Source organism: Asterias amurensis, chromosome 1 (assembly GCF_032118995.1).
Source record: "Asterias amurensis chromosome 1, ASM3211899v1".
NCBI lineage: Eukaryota > Metazoa > Echinodermata > Asteroidea > Forcipulatida > Asteriidae > Asterias > Asterias amurensis.
This window is the reverse complement of record NC_092648.1, coordinates 27,928,650-27,947,417: the sequence shown is the minus strand read 5'-3', so window position 1 is coordinate 27,947,417 and position 18,768 is coordinate 27,928,650. Positions and strand designations below refer to the sequence as shown.

The 18,768-nt window shown below is 39.8% G+C and overlaps 2 protein-coding genes across 2 annotated transcripts in view; both read right to left on the bottom strand.

Moving 5' to 3' along the window:
- LOC139935386 (uncharacterized) overlaps positions 1-2,500 on the bottom strand; it is a 65,432-nt gene extending 62,932 nt beyond the window's left edge. Inside the window, exon 1 of the mRNA XM_071929951.1 lies at positions 2,287-2,500. Within this exon, the coding sequence (XP_071786052.1) occupies positions 2,287-2,362 (76 nt within the window). The 5' untranslated portion in view covers positions 2,363-2,500. The remainder of the gene's footprint in view (positions 1-2,286) is intronic.
- A 2,017-nt stretch (positions 2,501-4,517) lies between these two features.
- LOC139935402 (uncharacterized) lies at positions 4,518-17,003 on the bottom strand. Its single transcript, XM_071929972.1, has 6 exons — positions 16,796-17,003; positions 11,512-11,722; positions 10,938-11,032; positions 9,407-9,500; positions 8,906-8,995; positions 4,518-8,696 (listed from the first exon to the last, which is right to left on the bottom strand). The coding sequence occupies exons 1-6, from the start codon at positions 16,979-16,981 to the stop codon at positions 8,206-8,208; spliced, it is 1,167 nt and encodes a 388-aa protein (XP_071786073.1). The 5' UTR covers positions 16,982-17,003; the 3' UTR covers positions 4,518-8,205.
- Positions 17,004-18,768: the final 1,765 nt, after the last annotated feature.

The window sequence follows — 18,768 nt, the reverse complement described above, 5'->3', positions numbered from 1 at the left end:
CTTTCCTTGATTGCAGCCTGGTCTGAGGAAGGGTATCAAGTTCTGCCGTAAAATCGGGAGGATGCCAACCATACATGTCGTTGTCATAGATTCACATCCATGGAAGCTCGAGGTTGAGTTAGACCTGAACTCTGTCCAGTTGCTCGTTCTGATGGCATGGATATTTTGAGTCAGAGTCTCCACCATTCCATGAAGGAAATCCAGTATTGTGCTTGTTTGGGAACCCTCAAAGTCCTTGAAGAGAGTATTGTCAACTAGGTCATTTAGATCATCAATGTACTCCGTCGTTCATCATGTGAATCTGAAAGTTCTCAAGCACATCTAAGATGCCAGATCCCTTAAATCTGTAGAATAATATAGTGTAGATGAACGTGGCGTTGGCAGAGGTATTGGTGTGAAGATCCTTAATGCGGGTGAGGAAAGGAGACGGTCGGGAACCCATATGCATTGGAGAGCTTTCCAGAGGGCGGTTCTATCTACAGAGTCGAAAGCAGCCTTCAGGTCGACGTAGGCCACGGACACCAACAATAATTGCGAAAGGCATATTTTTCTCTTCGATTGACTTTACAAGTTTGCACATCATATCAAAGAAATCATCTTACTTGGAGGGTTTGAGTATGTCATATATGATATATTGCTCGACTCTCCTCGTATGCTTTTGACAAGTTGGCGTAAAACCCTGGACACACTGGCGCAGTCTGTTCTTCTGGTTTTAGTCTCACTTGGTCATCTTTGGCCTGGCCAATCCGTGGATTACACCGCGAGTTCTTTGAGCGTATGTATTGAGACTACTTGAATCAGTTGTAATGCCAGAAATAGTGGAAAATGACACAGCTCTTTTGTGCCTAAGCTATTACAATAAAAAATTTCAAGATGTGGCGGCGGCCATCTTGGCTTTTGGGTTTAAAATTATCCCCACACCCCACACTCTACAATAACTATTCCAGTAGATCTGTAATGCCAAATTTATTGAAAAATAATATCTCTTTTGTCTGTCTTGGTCATCTGGTGCCAGAGCTAATGAAAGTTATGTCTTTCAAGATGGCAAAGGTGGCCATATTGGATTTAGAGGTCAAGATGGCCCCCAAACATTACAATTACCACTCCAGTGTATTTGTCTTGCCAGATATAGTGGAAAAGGACATCTCATTTGTCCGTCTAAGTCATCTGGTGCCAGAGCTATTACAAGTTATGTTTTTCAAGATGGCGTTCGGCGGCCATATTGGATATAGAGGTCAAGATGGTCCCCAAACCTTACAATTACCACTCCAGTGTATTTGTCATGCCAGATATAGTGGAAAAGGACATCTCATTTGTCAGTCTAGGTCATCTGGTGCCAGAGCTGTTACAATTTATGTTTTTCAAGATGGCGTCGGCGGCCATTTTGAATATAGCGCCATAAAAAAAGTTCCTATCACATTTCAGAGGTTCATAGGAGCTAATTTTCCCTTTAAATGGCTCCTGAAGTCAAATCCATCGAGAAAAAAAGGTAGCCCAAAAATGGTCACGGAATCCAAAGATATGACCCTACTAACTGGCCAAAGTTTCATGCCATATACATTATGCTTGTGACTGGTATTTAGCTGTTGTTTACCTAGCATAACAATTGAGTGGAGTATTGGCCGGTAATCTGATTTTACTAAGCAAGGATTTCTTTTGCTTAAGCAACATTTTGTGCTTAAGCAGCTCTATGAAATTGGGCCCTGCTGGAGCTATTAGTAACAGCGCGTAATCTATTTCTAAGCGCGCGCGTATAACAACCCACGCGCATCAAACAGATTCTTCACATTTTGAAACAAATATTTCAAACCTCGAATTTTCATTTGTCAAAGTTTTTAGAATTTTATTTTTTAACGTTTTTTATCAAAAGGGCATTTATGAATGGGAATAAAAGAGTAGTGACTCGTTCTTAAACGTCCGTTTAAAACCTTGCAGGGTCGTTGCCGTGCGATAAAGGCCCTCGCCTTCGGCTCAGGCCATTATCACACGGCAACGACCCTGCCGGTTTTAAACGGCCGTTTAAGAACTCGTCGCTACCCTTTTATTCCCTTAGTTACACTCTGGACCCGACCTCCCCTTACAGATAAAAACAAATTTACAAGATTTCATTTGTTTAATGTTTGAAGGCAGAAAGGGTGCGGTGGGAAATGTCAATACTGGGATTTCTTGAATGGTTAATTTTGTTGTAATGACAAACGACTTCATTTGCTTGCAGTGAAGCAATAAAGTTATCTCGACTATAGCTTGAAGACCATTAAAGCATTGTCGGCCCACTCTAATACTCACGGCAAAAAAGAAGACACGCTATTATCTTGACGACTGGAACCAAAACTGGAACCAAAACTGCAACAACTCCTCCCATCTTGTGTTGAAAGTGTACAGGAGCGGTTCAATCTCGAGTGAGTACCTGCTCACCATCGTCTGGTCACAGAGTGGTCCAGGATCGACCCGTCTAGGGTTTTTATAGTGACACTCCACTCCTCTGTTCTGCACGTGTTTGGTGTGTGTGTGTGGGGGGGGGGGGGGCAGGTTGGCAAAGTGGCACACTAGTACAACATACAGAGTTTTTAAAGGCAAGGTTGATAACAAAAATGGGACAGGTGAAAATGTGTTGTAAATGCAAAACAAATTATGCGAGGTATGGTGACCATAAAGCAATGATTGCGTTATAAAAATTGACTGATTGGTTCATTAAGGTTGACACAAGTTCAGATTTATAGTCTTCGTACTTTTTATGACCCGTCTTCCCGCCAAAAACGTTGACGTTATGGACGTAGTTGTGTATTAATAATTATGAAAGGAAAAGTGAAATTATCTGTTATTACATTAAAAAGCCAGTGCACAGTTTGAGAACAATAAAAGAATGTCTTATTATAGTTATGATTATATAACTGACATACAGATCCTTGTCATTTGATTGGTGGAACTGACTTCACGTGACATTCACTATTACTCCCATCCGCACCGGCGATCAGAAAGACCTATTCGCCCATGGGGAATAGCATTTCCCATTCAACACTGCAAAAACGTTGGTCAAATCATTTGTTGGGCAAAGTAACTTCAACAATTATTGGTCGATAATTGCCCAACAAAACCAATTGGTGTTGGACAAACATTTTGTTTGCCAATTTTTTGTTTAAAAAGCGGAACAAAATTTGGGCAAGTGTTGGGCAAATAATTCGTAATCTGAATTTGTCATGACTGTTGGTTACACTTTTACTTATTTATTGGAGCAACTTTTTTGGTAATTTTAGTTAATTTCGATTGTTGGTTAAAATGATGCACATTAGTTGGTCAAAATCATCCGATCATGCGCACTACGATCAAAGAGTTGCCCAAAAGTTGGGCAAGGTATGAAAAAACATAACGATATTTTCCAACATGGCGAGTGGAGGAGTGGCTGTGACGAGCGGGGTTTTCCAGTAGATATAGATCAAATTTGAAGGTTAATTTTTAACTAAACTATGAAGTTGTGTTTTCTATTCAGTCGTACATAGTCGTGACAGTTGCAGAGGGAGCAACACAGTGACACTACTGTTGAATTAGTTTCAGTTTTTAGTTTCAGTTTTATCATGCCATTATGTGCAACGCCGGTTGTGGCATGTATGCGTGTGCTTGCGCTGCAACTGTCACGACTGTGTACAACAACTGAACAGGAAACAAACTGTATTTTAGTTAAAAACTAACCTTCCAAAGCATCTACGAACCACTGAGCACCCTCTCGATTTTGAGAGAGATGCCAAGGCCTTGGAAGGTCACAGCTCACCACCGTTTGCCATCGTGGAAAATATATTTTCTACGCCTGCTTGTATGACGTATCACAGAAGAAACTGTAAACCAAAGGGTTAAATACATTCACCATTTGTTGGATAACACCGAAAAGGGTTAAATCATTAATAAAATCATCGCCCAATTAGTGGGTTATTGATAATGTATTAAATACCCAGAAAATGGGTAAACAAAAAATTACCCAACTGTTGGTTACCAAAATATACCCAACTATTGATGAGGAATATTACCCAATTATTTGGCAATCAGAGTGCCTAACTTTGATGGGTAATATTTTGCCCAAAAGTTGGAGGAGTTCACTATTCGCCCTTAATTGGGTAAAAAGTTGGGATTTTTTTTACCCAATTTGTTTACAGTGAACAGTTAGGATCATCCTTGTTCCCAATGTTTTTGAGCAGTACAGCGCCGCCGCGCCGCTGCTAAAACCAAGGAGCACCTGTGCAAAAGGTGTGATCCGATTGCTATTAAATTTGTGCATTGTTGCCGCTACGCGGCGCTAAATGATTTTTGGTTGTCAAACATCCTCACAATGTTATACTTTTAAAATACATCAAATGACAAGGATCTATATGTCAGTTATATAAAACAAATATTGAGTGGCTTTAATTCGTGGAATGGAAGGAATATTAGTCCAAATTTTACCTTGCTATAATATTCCTCCCATTCCACTCTGAGCCACTCAATATTTGTATACTATTATATGAATAACTATTACTTTGTACAAATGATGAGATATCCTGACGTATACATCTCATATTTTAAGATTCAGCAAATGCCATAATTAGCCTCAAACGTGTGCCTATTACAGTACAGTTCACAAGGCATATTTATGACCTTAATGTTCGTTCTCTCTCCATGCCCTTTAAAATGTGCCATCATCACATGATATTGAATTTGAACATAAACAAGACAACACCATTCATTGTTGAATGCCTGACTGACACACCTGCATTGCTTGCATCACTGCCTGAATTGAAACATTACCCTTTCAAGTTAAACAAACCCTCCAAAAGTGGGAGAAAATGGGGAGTCCCTTGTCGTCCCAGTTTTACAAAATCTATCACACACTTGGGGTAAGTTCTGGTTCTTTTATAGTTCAGCATTTACCTTATGACATACTAACAACAGCTATATAGGAGTTTGTTTATATGGGGTCTATTATTTTGTATAGTCGTCTGCATTCATGAATACCACGATCACTTGTTTGTTGATCTTTTGCTGTCAGTGCTGAAGTTCAGTTGCTGTTGTCCGAGTTCGAGACCAGTCTCGAGTCCTCCAGAACTGTTTGCTATACCTATTTCTTTGCGGTTCCACTGAGAGCTAAGAGCATCATTACTGACGACTGTTTGTTTTAAACAAATAAACCAGCAAAATAAACCAATTGCCGTACTATAAAGTGAGAATTGTGTTTTTCAATTGAGTTTAACGTTTGCTACGGAAGCATTAAACGCAGTGGACACTATTGGTAATTACTCAAAATAATTGTTAGCATAGAAACTTACTTGTTACAACAAGAAATCGAGAGCTGATGATAGTAAAACATTGTGAGAAACGGCTCCCTCTGAAGTAATGCAGTTTTCGAGGAAGAAGTAATTTTCCACAATAAAAAAAAAGAAGATTTTTGAGACCTCGGAATTAGATTGTGAGGTCCCGAATTCCTGCATCTTGCACACAACTTTGTATGACAAGTGTGTTTTTCTGCCATAATTATCTCGCAACTTCGACGACCAATTGAGTTCAAATTGTTCACAGGTTTGTTATTTTGTGCATTTTGTCGCATTAAATGTGCTTCTGCCAGCAATGTTTCTCATAGCAACAGAGGGGGTCATTAGGGGTCATTAGTTTACCATTGCAACTCTCTGCCCCGACATCACACAACGTTTTTACCATCCACTAACAGTTGTTGGCAGCGTAAGAACTTTATGGAATCCACGATAAACATAAACATAAATTGACAAACCTGTAAAAGTTTGATATAGATCGGCCATCTGGGTCACAAGAAAATAATTAAAACCCGGTTACACATAATTTTGTGCATGACATCGATTAGAGAAAAAAAAAACATTAATAAAACGCTCAGTAAACGATAAACTCCAAACGAGATATATTAGTTTTATGAAAGATATGACATTTCAGACAGAAATCTGTGATCTTAGATGAATGTGGGTTTTTTTTTTGGCTAAGGTTGTTGATGCACAAAATGACACAAACAAGGAATGATACACGGTTTGTACACACAACACACCAGCAGTGTAAAGAGAATTAATTTTGGCCTTTGAAACGTAAGGGAACAATAATTATTTTTGGTTGGTAAGCAGTTTGCAACACACCTATGTTGTCTATATAGATGAGAAATTACTAGTGCTGTGGGACATATTTATTGAATCTACTCCTTGGCATAGGAGCAATCTACACAGCAGAGAATCAACATCATGAGGTATTACCAACCAGCCATTTTCGTGCGAAAATGCTCTTCTAACACTAACACATGCGCAATGGGTTTTGTTAAAACAACTATATATGCAATCGAGGCCTATAATTCTGAGTTATAAATATCAACGGACAGTCAACAACAAAACGAAGGAAAACTGTCAAAACCATATTATGTTTAAAGGTTTTGTTTTATAGGAATCTTCCAAGCCGTCTTTCGTTGGTGCTGGATAAGCACCACAATAACTCCGAAGGTTTTCACACTTGTATTATTGTCTTGTGATGGGAAAGAAGCAAAAGTATGAGGGTAAAAGGGTATATAAAGCAAAATAATGTGCAAAATTGTGTTACGCGACAGAACTTAAAGGCAGTAGACACTATTGGTAATTGTCAAAGACTAGCCTTCACAGTTGGTGTATCTCAACATATGCATAAAATAACTAACCTGTGAAAATTTGAGCTCAATCGGTCATCGAACTTGCGAGATAATAATGAAAGAAAAAACACCCTTGTCACACGAAGTTTTGCGCGTTTAGATGGTTGATTTCGAAACCTCAAGTTCTAAATCTGAGGTCTCGAAATCAAATTCGTGGAAATTTTTTACTTCTTTCTCGGAAACTATAGCACTTCAGAGGGAGCCGTTTCTCACAATGTTTTATACCATCAGCCTCTCCACATTACTCGTCACCAAGAAAGGTTTTATGCTAATAATTATTTTGATTAATTACCAATAGTGTCCACTGCCTTTAACGTAAAAGAATCATGGGTTTCTGTCATTCATGCCGTTGCATAGGAGAGTTAGATTCTGCATGGCCAAATATGTATTTCGAACTAATTAAGCAACATAGTATAAAGCAATCTTGTTTAAAGAGTTATTTTTTTTTATTTATTACGACCTTAATTCTGCAACTGTACCAAAAGTATATTTTGCCTTGAAGAAGGGGGTAGAGCGTTGAGCCCAGATCATACCTGCGAATACGATTGCGATACGAAGTTTGACGTCACATGGCTCCTTTTGCTGGGATGTTTTGCAAAAGTTGAGCACATTAATTTTTTTAAACCCTTGCAAAATATCCGTTGCGAATCTGTGACGTCAATATTCGCATCGCATTCGCATGATGAAGTATGAACCGGGATTATTGCGTATTGAACTCCTTTCGAAATATGTTGGTATCCATCAAAAAAGTTAATAAACTAATGGACTGTCCACTTTTATCATGAATTGTTTTAAGTAGTGTGTTCATTGATTACAAAGTGTGTCATCCAGCCATCTGAAACAACCCTAAACGAAAATACGATAGAAAATGGGGAATCAAAGAACAAAAACACATGCACAATCGAGCAAGTCGGGCACAATTTTGTTCTTGTGTCAGTGTCTGACGGGCTTATTCCGATTGCCGCACTAACACTGCTGTCGGGCCTTGAGCTACTATTCTTATCTTGAATGTGGCGCATTTGAAGGCACTGGCCACCATTTGACCAGTATTCTCACTTGATGTATCCAAACATAATGTGCATAAAATAACGAATCTGCGCAAATTTGGACCCAATTGGTCATCGAAGTTGCAAGAGAATAATGACAGACAAAACACCATTGTGATACTTTCCAATGCCTAAGTAAAAGACTTTAGGCCTGAGATCTGTTATCGAGTTTAAAAAACTGCTTTAATTCAGAGGAAGCCGTTTCTCACTCACAATGTTTGATACTATATCTACAGTTCTCCATTGCTTGTTACCAAGTAAGTTTTTATGCTGACAATGTTGAACTTTTATACCAATAGTGTCCAGTGCCTTTCAGACGGAATGGTCTAAATACTCTTTACGGCATGCATAGACGGGGCATGGCGTTAAATAGCACTGTATAGGTCAGGGTATAAGTTAAATGATTTAAAAAATAAGTAGAGCCTTTAGGTAATTTACATATCGAGCAATATTCGTGTAATAGCAATAACAAAGAGAAAGTAGTATTAAACTAACTGCAATGAGTTATACAGTGCAGACGGTGCACGTCACTTCACGGAGATTAACGTATGGGGGACATGGGATTGAGCCACAGTTAATTTCCATGATGTAAAGCAGCGCCGCGGAGCTACTGGCTTGACTACTTGGGATAACCTCAGGTGCTTCATCCACACACACCGCCTGGCTGCGCTGCTCAGTTGAGTAGAGTCCGGACATGAGGAAGCCTTGGTATTCTTGGGTCCAGTTCTGGGGGCATTCTCTCTTAGCCGGAATCAGAAGATGTGTTCCACGGTTTGTGAGACGGCACACTGCACATGGTACGTCACGCTGGTCAATAAACTCTGCATTTTCGTGTGAGAATGGGTCAAATGATGCTACTTCGTACTCCATTCCAAACAGATAGGATTGTGAGTTTGCTGCATCGTTGAACGTATCAGCCCAGTCCGGAATAGCAGGAATGCACAAGAAGTCGGAAGTTCCGCCCTTGTGTCCAGAATACGCCCCGGATCCAAATCCTGGAAGGAAGTAGGGCCAATAATCTTTAAACCACTGAATGATACTGTGACAAAATCTAGCATGATCAATTTTGTTCTTTTCTTGACTTGAACCAAATGTTCACATAAATAACCCTGAAGTTTGGTCACACAATGGCGTGTAGTTCCAAGTTCACATTCTTAGGGTGAACACATAGGACACCATATGAATTTTAGAATTGATGACGTACCTTGATACACAAACTCTGTGCCTTCATGTTCTGGACAAGTAGTGCGCCCCCATCGGATGTAAGTAGGTCCCCCTGCTGCTGCACTGGTTCCTAGATATGACAAAATACATTAAAAATCTAACACTTTTACAAACTTAACAGTATAATACTTTCATTTTAAATCACTTGTTCCTTAAAAAATATTGTCAACGTCGATGTCACCAAACTCTTCCTAACTTATGATAGATCTTAGGATTTAGGACGAGTTAAGTTTCGTACCCATACGTCAGACGCATTAAACCCATCATTAAGAGATAAGCGTCCCGGATAGGATTGATGATCGGCTGCAGATCCTTCTCTCGATAAAATTATATTTGTTCAAGGCCTACCAATTATTTTATCAAGCCGGGCGGGAGGGGAAATTGTCACTTTTGGTCGTTGCGAGTTATGAGACCTGCTTTTAGAGTGTGGTTTGTATGAACTTGTTATTAGATTGAGTATTACGAAAACATGGGAACTTACTCATACTAGTGTCGGGTAAACCAATGTCACCGGGGTCTCCTTTCATGCCCCGTGGTCCGGCTTCTCCCTGCAGGCCTGCCTCACCAGGACTCCCCTTACAAAAAATGTCAAACAGATTCCATCTGAATATATTTTATTATTTATTGAGAATACCATTAGCATATTGAAGCTTGGAGAAACTTCGTTGTAAACACTGTTGATTTTCATCTCAGTCACGCCACGACCGACGTACATTTCGGGTAAGAATCTTTTCGTAGTTCCGTTTTGTACAAACGGTATGCGCATAGTATGAGAGTTGAAACCAATGGTTCTTTTCAGAACCACCCAAACTCATTTAGAGATTACTCATTACATGGTGTTACCGGAAACCTTTCCATATCTTATTTCCACCATGCAAAGTTTCAAATCTTATGCGTAACACATTGGAATTATTCATAGTTCTTGATACAAAGTTGACATAACCTTTCCTCTTTTGCCTGGCCTAAATAATTGTGTAAACTTTGGCCATGATCATTTGAAAAGCAGTAAATGTAACGCATATTTTCATTGTAAAATATTATGTTGTGAGTATGTTGTCCCCGATGTGTATGTCCCTCGTCCCATCGAACAGGCCGTAAACGTGGGCTATAGTCAAGCCCGGTTCATACTTCATGCGAATGCGAATGCGAAGTGAATTTGACGTCACAACCCTCCTTTCGCAGCGATATTCACAAGTGAGTTGAACAGTTCAACTGCTGCGAATTGTTCGTTGCGAATTTGTGACGTCAACATTCGTATCGCATTCGCATTCGCAGGAAGTATGAACCGGGCTTAATAAGGCGTTGTCAAACGCAATCTGCATCATACGATTTTTGAACGGTAGGCAGCAGCACACTTTCCAGGTGAATTTCCATTATTTATGTTGTTCTGAGCATGCGCACATTTCCAAGAACAATGGATTTACCTGGTAAGCCTGCTGCCGCCTAGAGTCCAAACAAATGTCCCCCATCATATGGGATGTAATTATTAATGTTTGCATGGAAATGTTGAATTTTTTCCCAATATCTGCAAACACGATTAATTGATTTACCAACCACTGCAGCGCAGTTTGTTTATCAACAATAACAGTTCTATTGGGGACAGTGTATCGGGGGAACAGAATCTTCTGCCGAACCTGTGTCCCGGTGAAGTTCTGTCCGCTAGATTCGGTCTCCCATACTTTGGGAAATTGAGGTGGGCTAAAGGAGGAGGATTCAAAAAAGGGCACTATCAGAACAAGTTAATACACAGTTTGCAATCGGGGGACCGAATCTCCGGGACCGAATCTCCGGGGACCGAATCTCCGGGGACCGAATCTCCGGAGGACCGAATCTCCGAAGGACCGAATCTCCGGAGGACCGAATCTCCGGAGGACCAAATCTCCGAAGGACCGAATTTCCGGAGGACCGAATCTCCGGAGGACCGAATCTCCGGAGGACCGAATCTCCTGAGGACCGAATCTCCTGCCAAATCGGTTTGGTCGCGACTGACGAACTAATGAAGAGTACAATACCTTCTCTCCCTGAGCTCCTTGCCGGCCCTCCCGTCCATCCATACCATCTCTTCCATCCCGTCCGTCACGACAAGGTCTCGTCATGAGTGGTCGATCTGGTGGTCATGTTAAAAAGAATGGTTTTTCATTGTCAAAAGGGGGGAAGGTTTGGCAGCAATGGCCTAAAAAGTGTGTTATTAAAAGTTTTATTTTTCATTCAAGAAATTAGGGTGCACCTTTTGTAACACCTCAACTCAACAAAATAGTAAAAACTCATTTGGTAAGAAGCATTGCGGCAGCTCTTGATAATATTTATAAAATTTTGCAAAATGATCCCCTCCTAATGAATGTAACTTTAGAGAAAATCTTTCGAAAAAAAGTCGATGAGAAACGTTTCGTGCATGATACGTTTCTTAGATTTCCAGTAACGGTTAATATTCTTCCTGCATGAACCGCTCCAAATCTTCGTCAAGAAACGCTACCACCTTTGGAAAATGAAATGTTCACAGGTTAGTTTCATTGTTTCCCATGACACTAGGTTAGATAAAGAAGACCTAATGATAGATTTCTTACTTTTAATGATGAAAAAACCTACCCTCTGGAGCAAACTTATGGTGTAAAAGCACAGACGAAGCGTTGTTCTCGACATTGAACGGGTAGTCCATGGACTTAGGTCTCTCCAGGCCTCTTCTCTGTCTCGACAAGAGCTCGTTGAGGGCGCCCGGCATTTCATTTTCTTTCTGGCTAGTTGGTAGAGGAATTCTCTCCAATAACGCCAGACGCTCTCCGTGAGATTCCATCTGGACCTGAAAATGAAAGGGAATGTAAAAAGTCAACCCTTGCGATAGATGCATTAAGGAAAACAATGTGAAAAAGCCTATAGAGTGTCAGACATCAATCAAAGGGAGGGGCAAGATATACTGATTTTAATTATACAAAATGAAAACTTATTTAGAGATGGTGAAAACATGTGACGATCCATTATAGGTCTATAAGCCAGACCAGTCAATTCCTTCCAAAGCTCATAAAATTGATTAATTTGGGCATCAAAAAGAACGTCAATATAATTATAGCAGCTTTCAAAATAATACCAATGTAGGATTTATTAATATGTAAAGTATTTATCAACATATAATATTAACTGATAGGCCTGTCATCTCCCACCGGTCATGTATTTATATTGTTGTTTATAATTTATACGTTTCTCCTACGTTTACTAGCTTATCCTTATTTGTATAAAGTCAAAGGTCAGTGCACGCAGCCAATCGCCTGCGGGCATCTTAGGAATTTGGTTTAAGGTGTGGCAAGCCCTATTTTCTATACGCAGGTACCTGGGTGCCGGTATTTCTAAGTCATTTCTTTTCCTGGTTTCGTTTGGTTAACTTCGCCGTATTTTTCTTAGTCAACCCCAGCTAGCTTTCATCGCCGTTTTCTTTTGTTATATCAGTATGCCGCCGAAAACTCCCGTAAACCCTGTACATCGCCGTTAAGTTTCCCACAGTGTTGATGTGAATTTCCCGGTAACAATTTTTCACTGTCACGGTGTTGATGAAACAATGAAAGTCGTGGACAAAATTGTGTTTGTTCGACCCGGTAGTTTAACTCGCACTCAGCGAGGAGCAGGTGAACTATAGAACAACTAGGCCATGGGCCGAAGGGCAAAAAGTCCTCTAGAAATAGAAGAATGCTGCAGCCCCAGGGGTGAAGGGGAGATCTATACATCAAAATGTAGGGAATGGTGCCCTCTCCAAGAAAAAACAATGTTCTCATAAAAATATTGGTTCGCAAGCGAGAAATCCAAGATGGCGGCTAAAATTCAAGATGGCGGCTATTTATTTGTAGAAATGTCTAAGAAACACCCAAAATGAACAGCTATTATACAAAAAATTTGTCCTGTTGCATAAAAATTATGATCTGGAAGGATTTCACAAAACATGGAAAGTGCCCGTTTACAAAATGGCTGCCATTTCTTAGTTAAATAGCTCATTTTTAGCAAAAAGTCAGTAATTTACTATAGATACAGTCATTACATACACAACTTTTGCATGCAGTGATGAAATTTTGTTGAGCCGAGTATAAAGTCGTTAGTTTTCCCTAACTGGCATACATGAACTAGTTTTATATGCTATGAAAAGCCAGAAAACCAGAAACTGGGGGGGGGGGGGATAATGTGCCCCCATTTAGCTCTGGTTAGCCACGCCCACAAAAAATCTCCAAAATTTCAAACATCACAATTACAAATGTACAAGTTTCCTGCAATATTATGAGGGGGGTAAATATTTTGTGAATTGCATATTTTTTACAGTATGTACAGGTAAATGTAGATCATGGAAGTGGCTCCAGTGTCTGTGTCCCCCCCCCCCCCCCTCCCTGACAGAAACTTTTTAGAAGGAACCGCTGGCATCAATATGGAATATTGGAATAAAGTGACGTTTCTCACTTTAATGATTTAGCTATTAAAGGGAAGGTCACATAGAAGTCATGGCTGACAAGAAAGAAAACCTGAACTAGCGCCCTGACTAGCCTACCACAATTTTAAAGGGCAAGTTTTTTCTCTAAGCCACCTACTATGTTTGGAAAAGAAGAGTGAAACCATACTGTGAATTATAGGGAAGACAGTGAAGCCACATAGACAGTTCTATTTGTAATTTTCACAAGACACAGGTGCGTCAAACAACTTTGTTAGTGTATGTAAAGGCCTTAAGACAAACATAAAAAGTAAAGCCGGTACATACTCACAGTGTTTCAGATATCTGTAATAGTTAAGGCGCAATCATTGTAAAATGAAGAGCACTTTTATGGGACAGGCTATTCTGAAACTATTGGAGGCTTGTTTTTGTTCTAAACAAACATTTGGACTGGAGAGAGGGAAGGGCATTGGATAAGTGGTGGGGGGGGGGGAGAAAGGTGTGGTGAGGAACAGCATACATCTTCCATGAAGTTTCCCATATGTATGGTATGCCTAGAAACATTCCAAGTAAGATGTTGTAGTTTCTCATAACGTGTGAAATGTCATATCTGTATTAAATAATAGTTATTATTACCTACAATTTAATGCCGGCACGTTATATGTTTGATGAGTGCAAGGCATTAGTTCTTATACAACGCTTCATTTATATGACTTGGGAGGTCAGATGGTTGAGTTTAATGGAGGGGGTAGGGGTTGGGGGGGGGGAAACCCTTTCACTTGAGTCTTGTTTCTCTATGTGTTTATTCAGTATTGCTAACTTCTTGAGCCAGTCTTTTTCTGTAGGGTCTGGCAATCTAGATCGTATTTTTGTTTTATGTAAATTGTAGGCCAGCAGTGGTGGGGCTGGGAAGAGTTTTTTGAGATTTATAAGCATTCCCTTCCAAGAGGTGTCAGTGTTTAAGGAGAGCCCATGGGGTGGAATGATGGATCTGTGCAAAGTATGGCAGGATGAAGATGAGTGGGGGATTAGATATATTCTGTTGTTTTAAATTAGGTGAGGCAGCCAACATTGAGTTCCGGTGGTCTTCGTTTACACCAAGTGTGAAGCGGGTTAATTCTCCGTGTTGTAGCCAGTTCTGACAGTTTAGTCTTGAAGAAATTAACCTTCTCCTCAAAGTCTTTTGAGTGTGTACATATAACGTTTGTATCTTGTCGTTTCACCCTTAATAATGCTGCCAAATACTGATTTAGGGTGTGCTGAATCTCGAGCAAGATATTGGAATGTGTCTGCTTCTTGTGTAGCTACTCGAGTATCCAGTTTCCCTTCTTTTTGAAAACGTTCTCCTTTGTAAAGGACGAGGTCTAAAAAGGTAACTTGTTTTTCATATATCTCCGAGATGAATAGATGTTGGATGCAAGTTGTTTAGCGTCCTAATGAAATCCTCCGCCCTGCTTCGGTTGCCATTGTAATGATTAGAACATCATCTCTATATCTCATGTAGGACACTATTTCGGGGTTGTTCGGGAGAAGAATTGTTTCTTTTTCGTATTTGAACAGAGTGATATCACACATTTCTGGACTGCATTCGCTACCCATTACCACGCGTATTGTTTGTTTATAGAATCTGTTATTAAACTCAAAGACATTTGCGCCATTGATTAGTTCCAAAAGACAACGTGCCTGTTTTTGTTTTTTTGTTTTTTTTGTATAGCGTATAGCCCTGGGTTTCCTCGTCTAAACCATCACAAACTGACTGGCCTCTTTTTGTGGACAGTTTGTAAACATTGAAACAATATCCAAGTTGATTAGGAGATAGTCTTTGTCCAATGTCAAAGTGTCAAGTTTTTGGAGAACCTGTGAAGAGTCTCGTGTGTATGTGCTTTGTTGCTTGACAATTGGAAGCAAGGAAAAATCCATGTATTTTGAAATTTGTTGAGTTGGGGCCCCGCAACCACTGATGGATCTTCAGCAGTAGGTATAGGCGAGGTGTTTTAATTATCTGGTGGTTGTGGGGCCGGGGTCGAGAAACTTGAATATTTCCTTGGATATTATCCATTCTTTGAACAGATTAGTTACGGCCTGATAGACCGCAGCTGTGATTTCACTTGTTAAATCCTCGTCAACCAACTTATAGTGCGGCCCAGACAGTTACCTATAGTCCCCTCGTGTATATAGATTTATTGAGAACGCAAACACCCCTGGCTTTGTCAAATGATTTTATGGCAATTTTTGTTTAGTTTGACTTTGACGTCTGCTTTAGTCAATTTGTCGCACATTTTTAATTTTTGTTTTGGACAACTCCTCCAGTGTACCTTCAATGTACGATTCTAGGTATGTGTTAAAGGTGATTTGAAGATTCCGTATTGATGGCATTCGGAAGGGGTGTGTATAGGCTCCGCCTTTGTTTCCCCGCCATTAAAACGCTTAGTCTCATTTTTCTGAAAAGCAGTTTCAAATGGCGTAGGATGGTATAGACCGTTTGGGGATGAAGTTCAAACCACGCAAAAATACGATTAGCTCAATATCTGTAAAATGTGTGTCTGACAGATTTTTTACAAATTGCTGATTTGTTTTGCTTTTTGCTTAAGAATATCCAAGAAGATATAACCTCTCCATTCTCTCATTGGTTTTGGATATAAATGTTTCTGGAGAGGATAGATATAACATCTTCCTTCAACTGAAACCCATATCCAATACGCCTCCAGTAAAACGTTGGTGCATGTAGTACTATGTAACTAATACATACATGATGTTGTATCATACCCGTACAAATGTTTCTTTTCTAGGTCAAATTCCATGGCAGCTTTCTTCTCTAAACCATCTAACTCTTTCCATGTACTTACACATTCAATAACTTTATCCCAAGAAGACTCTTTAAATGCAATAACAGGTTCAAATTCGTCTTTTGTTACACGACAAACACCCACTGTACTGTAACCCCTCCATTGCATGCACTGTCTGACATCTGTGTTGTTCCACAAACAAACAAACAATCTCACACTCGTTCCCATGGGTAGTGAGTTTATGTGTACTAAAGTCCCATAGCACCATTTTCGTGATATTTGGGAACAAGGTTGTAACTCCAATAATTTGCCTAAAAAAGGGGCTTAGAAAATCGCTTTTTTTGAGGAGCCAAACCAAACTTTTAACTTGAACATTGTAAATTATTTATTATGAATACCTTCTCTATGTTATTATGACCTCAAACCTTCTTCACCCCTGACCCTGCAGCATTTTGACAGAATAAATGGCTTGGGCCCATGGCCTAAACAAATAATGAAATAGATAATTAATATATAAATACATAAATTAAATTACTCAATAATCAAATCAAAGATATAAGCAGGGTGTTTAAATAAAACACGCAATCAGAGTTTTCCGGAAAGATTAAATAAAATGCAATCGATGGCTTCCGGAAAAATGGAAAGTTAAGGTTTTCATGAATATGGAAACTAAAATAATGTTTACCCTGACGGACTGCAACTCCGTGCTGAAGTAGAACGTCGTTAAGCCAACCAATGCAGCGGTGATGCACAGGTTGAGCAACGTTCCAGCAATAAACCATCGCCAAAGCTGTCCACGTCTCTCAGATGGTACCAGCATTTCGCTTCCATCAAGCGATGGAAAGCCAGATAACTTTTTCATCGAAGTCATTTTCTTCGAGGAGAGTCCCACAAATGTGGCATTTCACCGGCAAAGAGGCCCTTATATAGACACATGCCCATTGTTTAAAGGAAAGGTCTTACTGGCTGGCATGAACCGGGCCCAAGCTTCCACCGAATCCGGATAACAAAGTTGTTCATAAAAAGTGGTAACGTGGATAAATAACTTGGGCATCGACTCTATGATGTAACTAAGGAGGGGCGTGCCAAAAATGATGTTCCCTGTGCCCCCCTCCCCCCACCAACTGAAAAAAATGAAGTAAATTGTACAACTTATTGGCTTGTATTATTTTAACTTATTCTAAACTGTTTATTATAATCAAACGCGGAGACTGTTTTTACCTCGATGTGAGATTATCTTTTAAAAGCTTTGGAACAAATGGTAAGGGCCCGGAAATTTTGACCAAGTGGAGTCTTTCTCGAAGGCTAATAGTAATACGACAATTCAACACATATAAACATAGTGTTTCTTTTAGCGCCATAAGCACTTTTTGTGGATTATTTTGTGCGCTTTATAAGTTTTTATTTATTTTTTAATTTTTTTATTTTTTATTTTTTTTTTTTTATAAATGAAACAATCAGTGGACACAAAGTAAAGAGGGAGAGAGGGAGGGGGAAAAGGGGAGGGGCATAACGAAAAATAAAAGGCAGAGGAGACAACAGGGGAGGGGATGAGGAGGGCTGATTAACCAAAAGATGTTGGAAACACACAGATTTAACCCAGACAAATCAAAGGTTATGACGAAGGAGAAAAAGTATAATCAGTGATTGAGACATATTAAAAAGGGATATCTGCAGCAAAGGAAAAGCCAAAGACAAACAGTGTTTTTAATTCATACCTTCTTGAATGCTCAGACACATTGGGGATCAATGGTATCGGAGCGCAGCAGCGTCTTATCCACAGTGTCTCCATAACGACAGTCTCTCTGCAGTTATAGTGCCTCAATGCCATGTAAAATCATGTCAGAAACGGGCTAATTTGGAAGGTTGAATCATGATGTTCAACAGGTGTGTCAAGCTTTTGGATGTTGGCTTTGAATAGAAAAGGTTCTTGCATGAGCGCAGTACTTGTTTCACCTATTATTGTGAACGCCACTCTATGCAAGATGAGACTTATAATAGTGGTGGAGTATGAAATAACTAATGGGGGTTATAGGCCAACCACCTGTGTAGCTGGTTAAGGAATCCGATTCTTGAGCTGTCTTCAAACTATGCATTTAGTGGAATGCAATTGGGAATTTCAGGCGGGGGGGGGGGGGGCTTCAGCCGGGACAATGAAACTGCTGCTGAGAATGGGTGGGCGTTTTTAGACAACTATTTGCTCTTTGTGTTTTTCCAGACCTTCGGACATTGTCTTTAAGGCTGCTTTCATGGCCACATATTTAAAGTTCAAGAAAGTATGCCATCTTACTTCCACAGGATGGTCAACAACCCAGATGCAGGAAACTTAGGAAGCACCCGGGGATTGGGGAAATTCCCCAAAACGTCCCTCGAAACTTTTAACTTTTAAAGGTATATGCTTTATGAGAATAATAATGGAGTAGGCCCACATTCATTCAGGTTTCCCCCCACTGATCTGAAGGCCTTACGTTAAGAAAAATACATTAAAAATCACCTGTGAAAGTTTCAGAGAAAACAAGGAAACACTTTCATGACATTTTCAGCAAGAACGTTGAATCCATTATACATTAAATTTTAGCGATTAAGTTTTGAATATATGATATATATCACTCACAGACCGGGGACTTTAGAATTAAACATGTCGTTCATCTCCATTTC

Bases quoted from the DNA above. Each gene is read 5' to 3' on its own strand.
- LOC139935402 (XM_071929972.1), bottom strand. From the start codon at position 16,981: ATGACTTCGATGAAAAAGTTATCTGGCTTTCCATCGCTTGATGGAAGC. The intron at 11,723-16,795 runs GTAAACATTATT...TTTCATTTTCAG, and splicing joins CGGAGTTGCAGTCCGTCAGG to GTCCAGATGGAATCTCACGG. The intron at 8,697-8,905 runs GTACGTCATCAA...ACTTCCTTCCAG, and splicing joins CACAGAGTTTGTGTATCAAG to GATTTGGATCCGGGGCGTAT.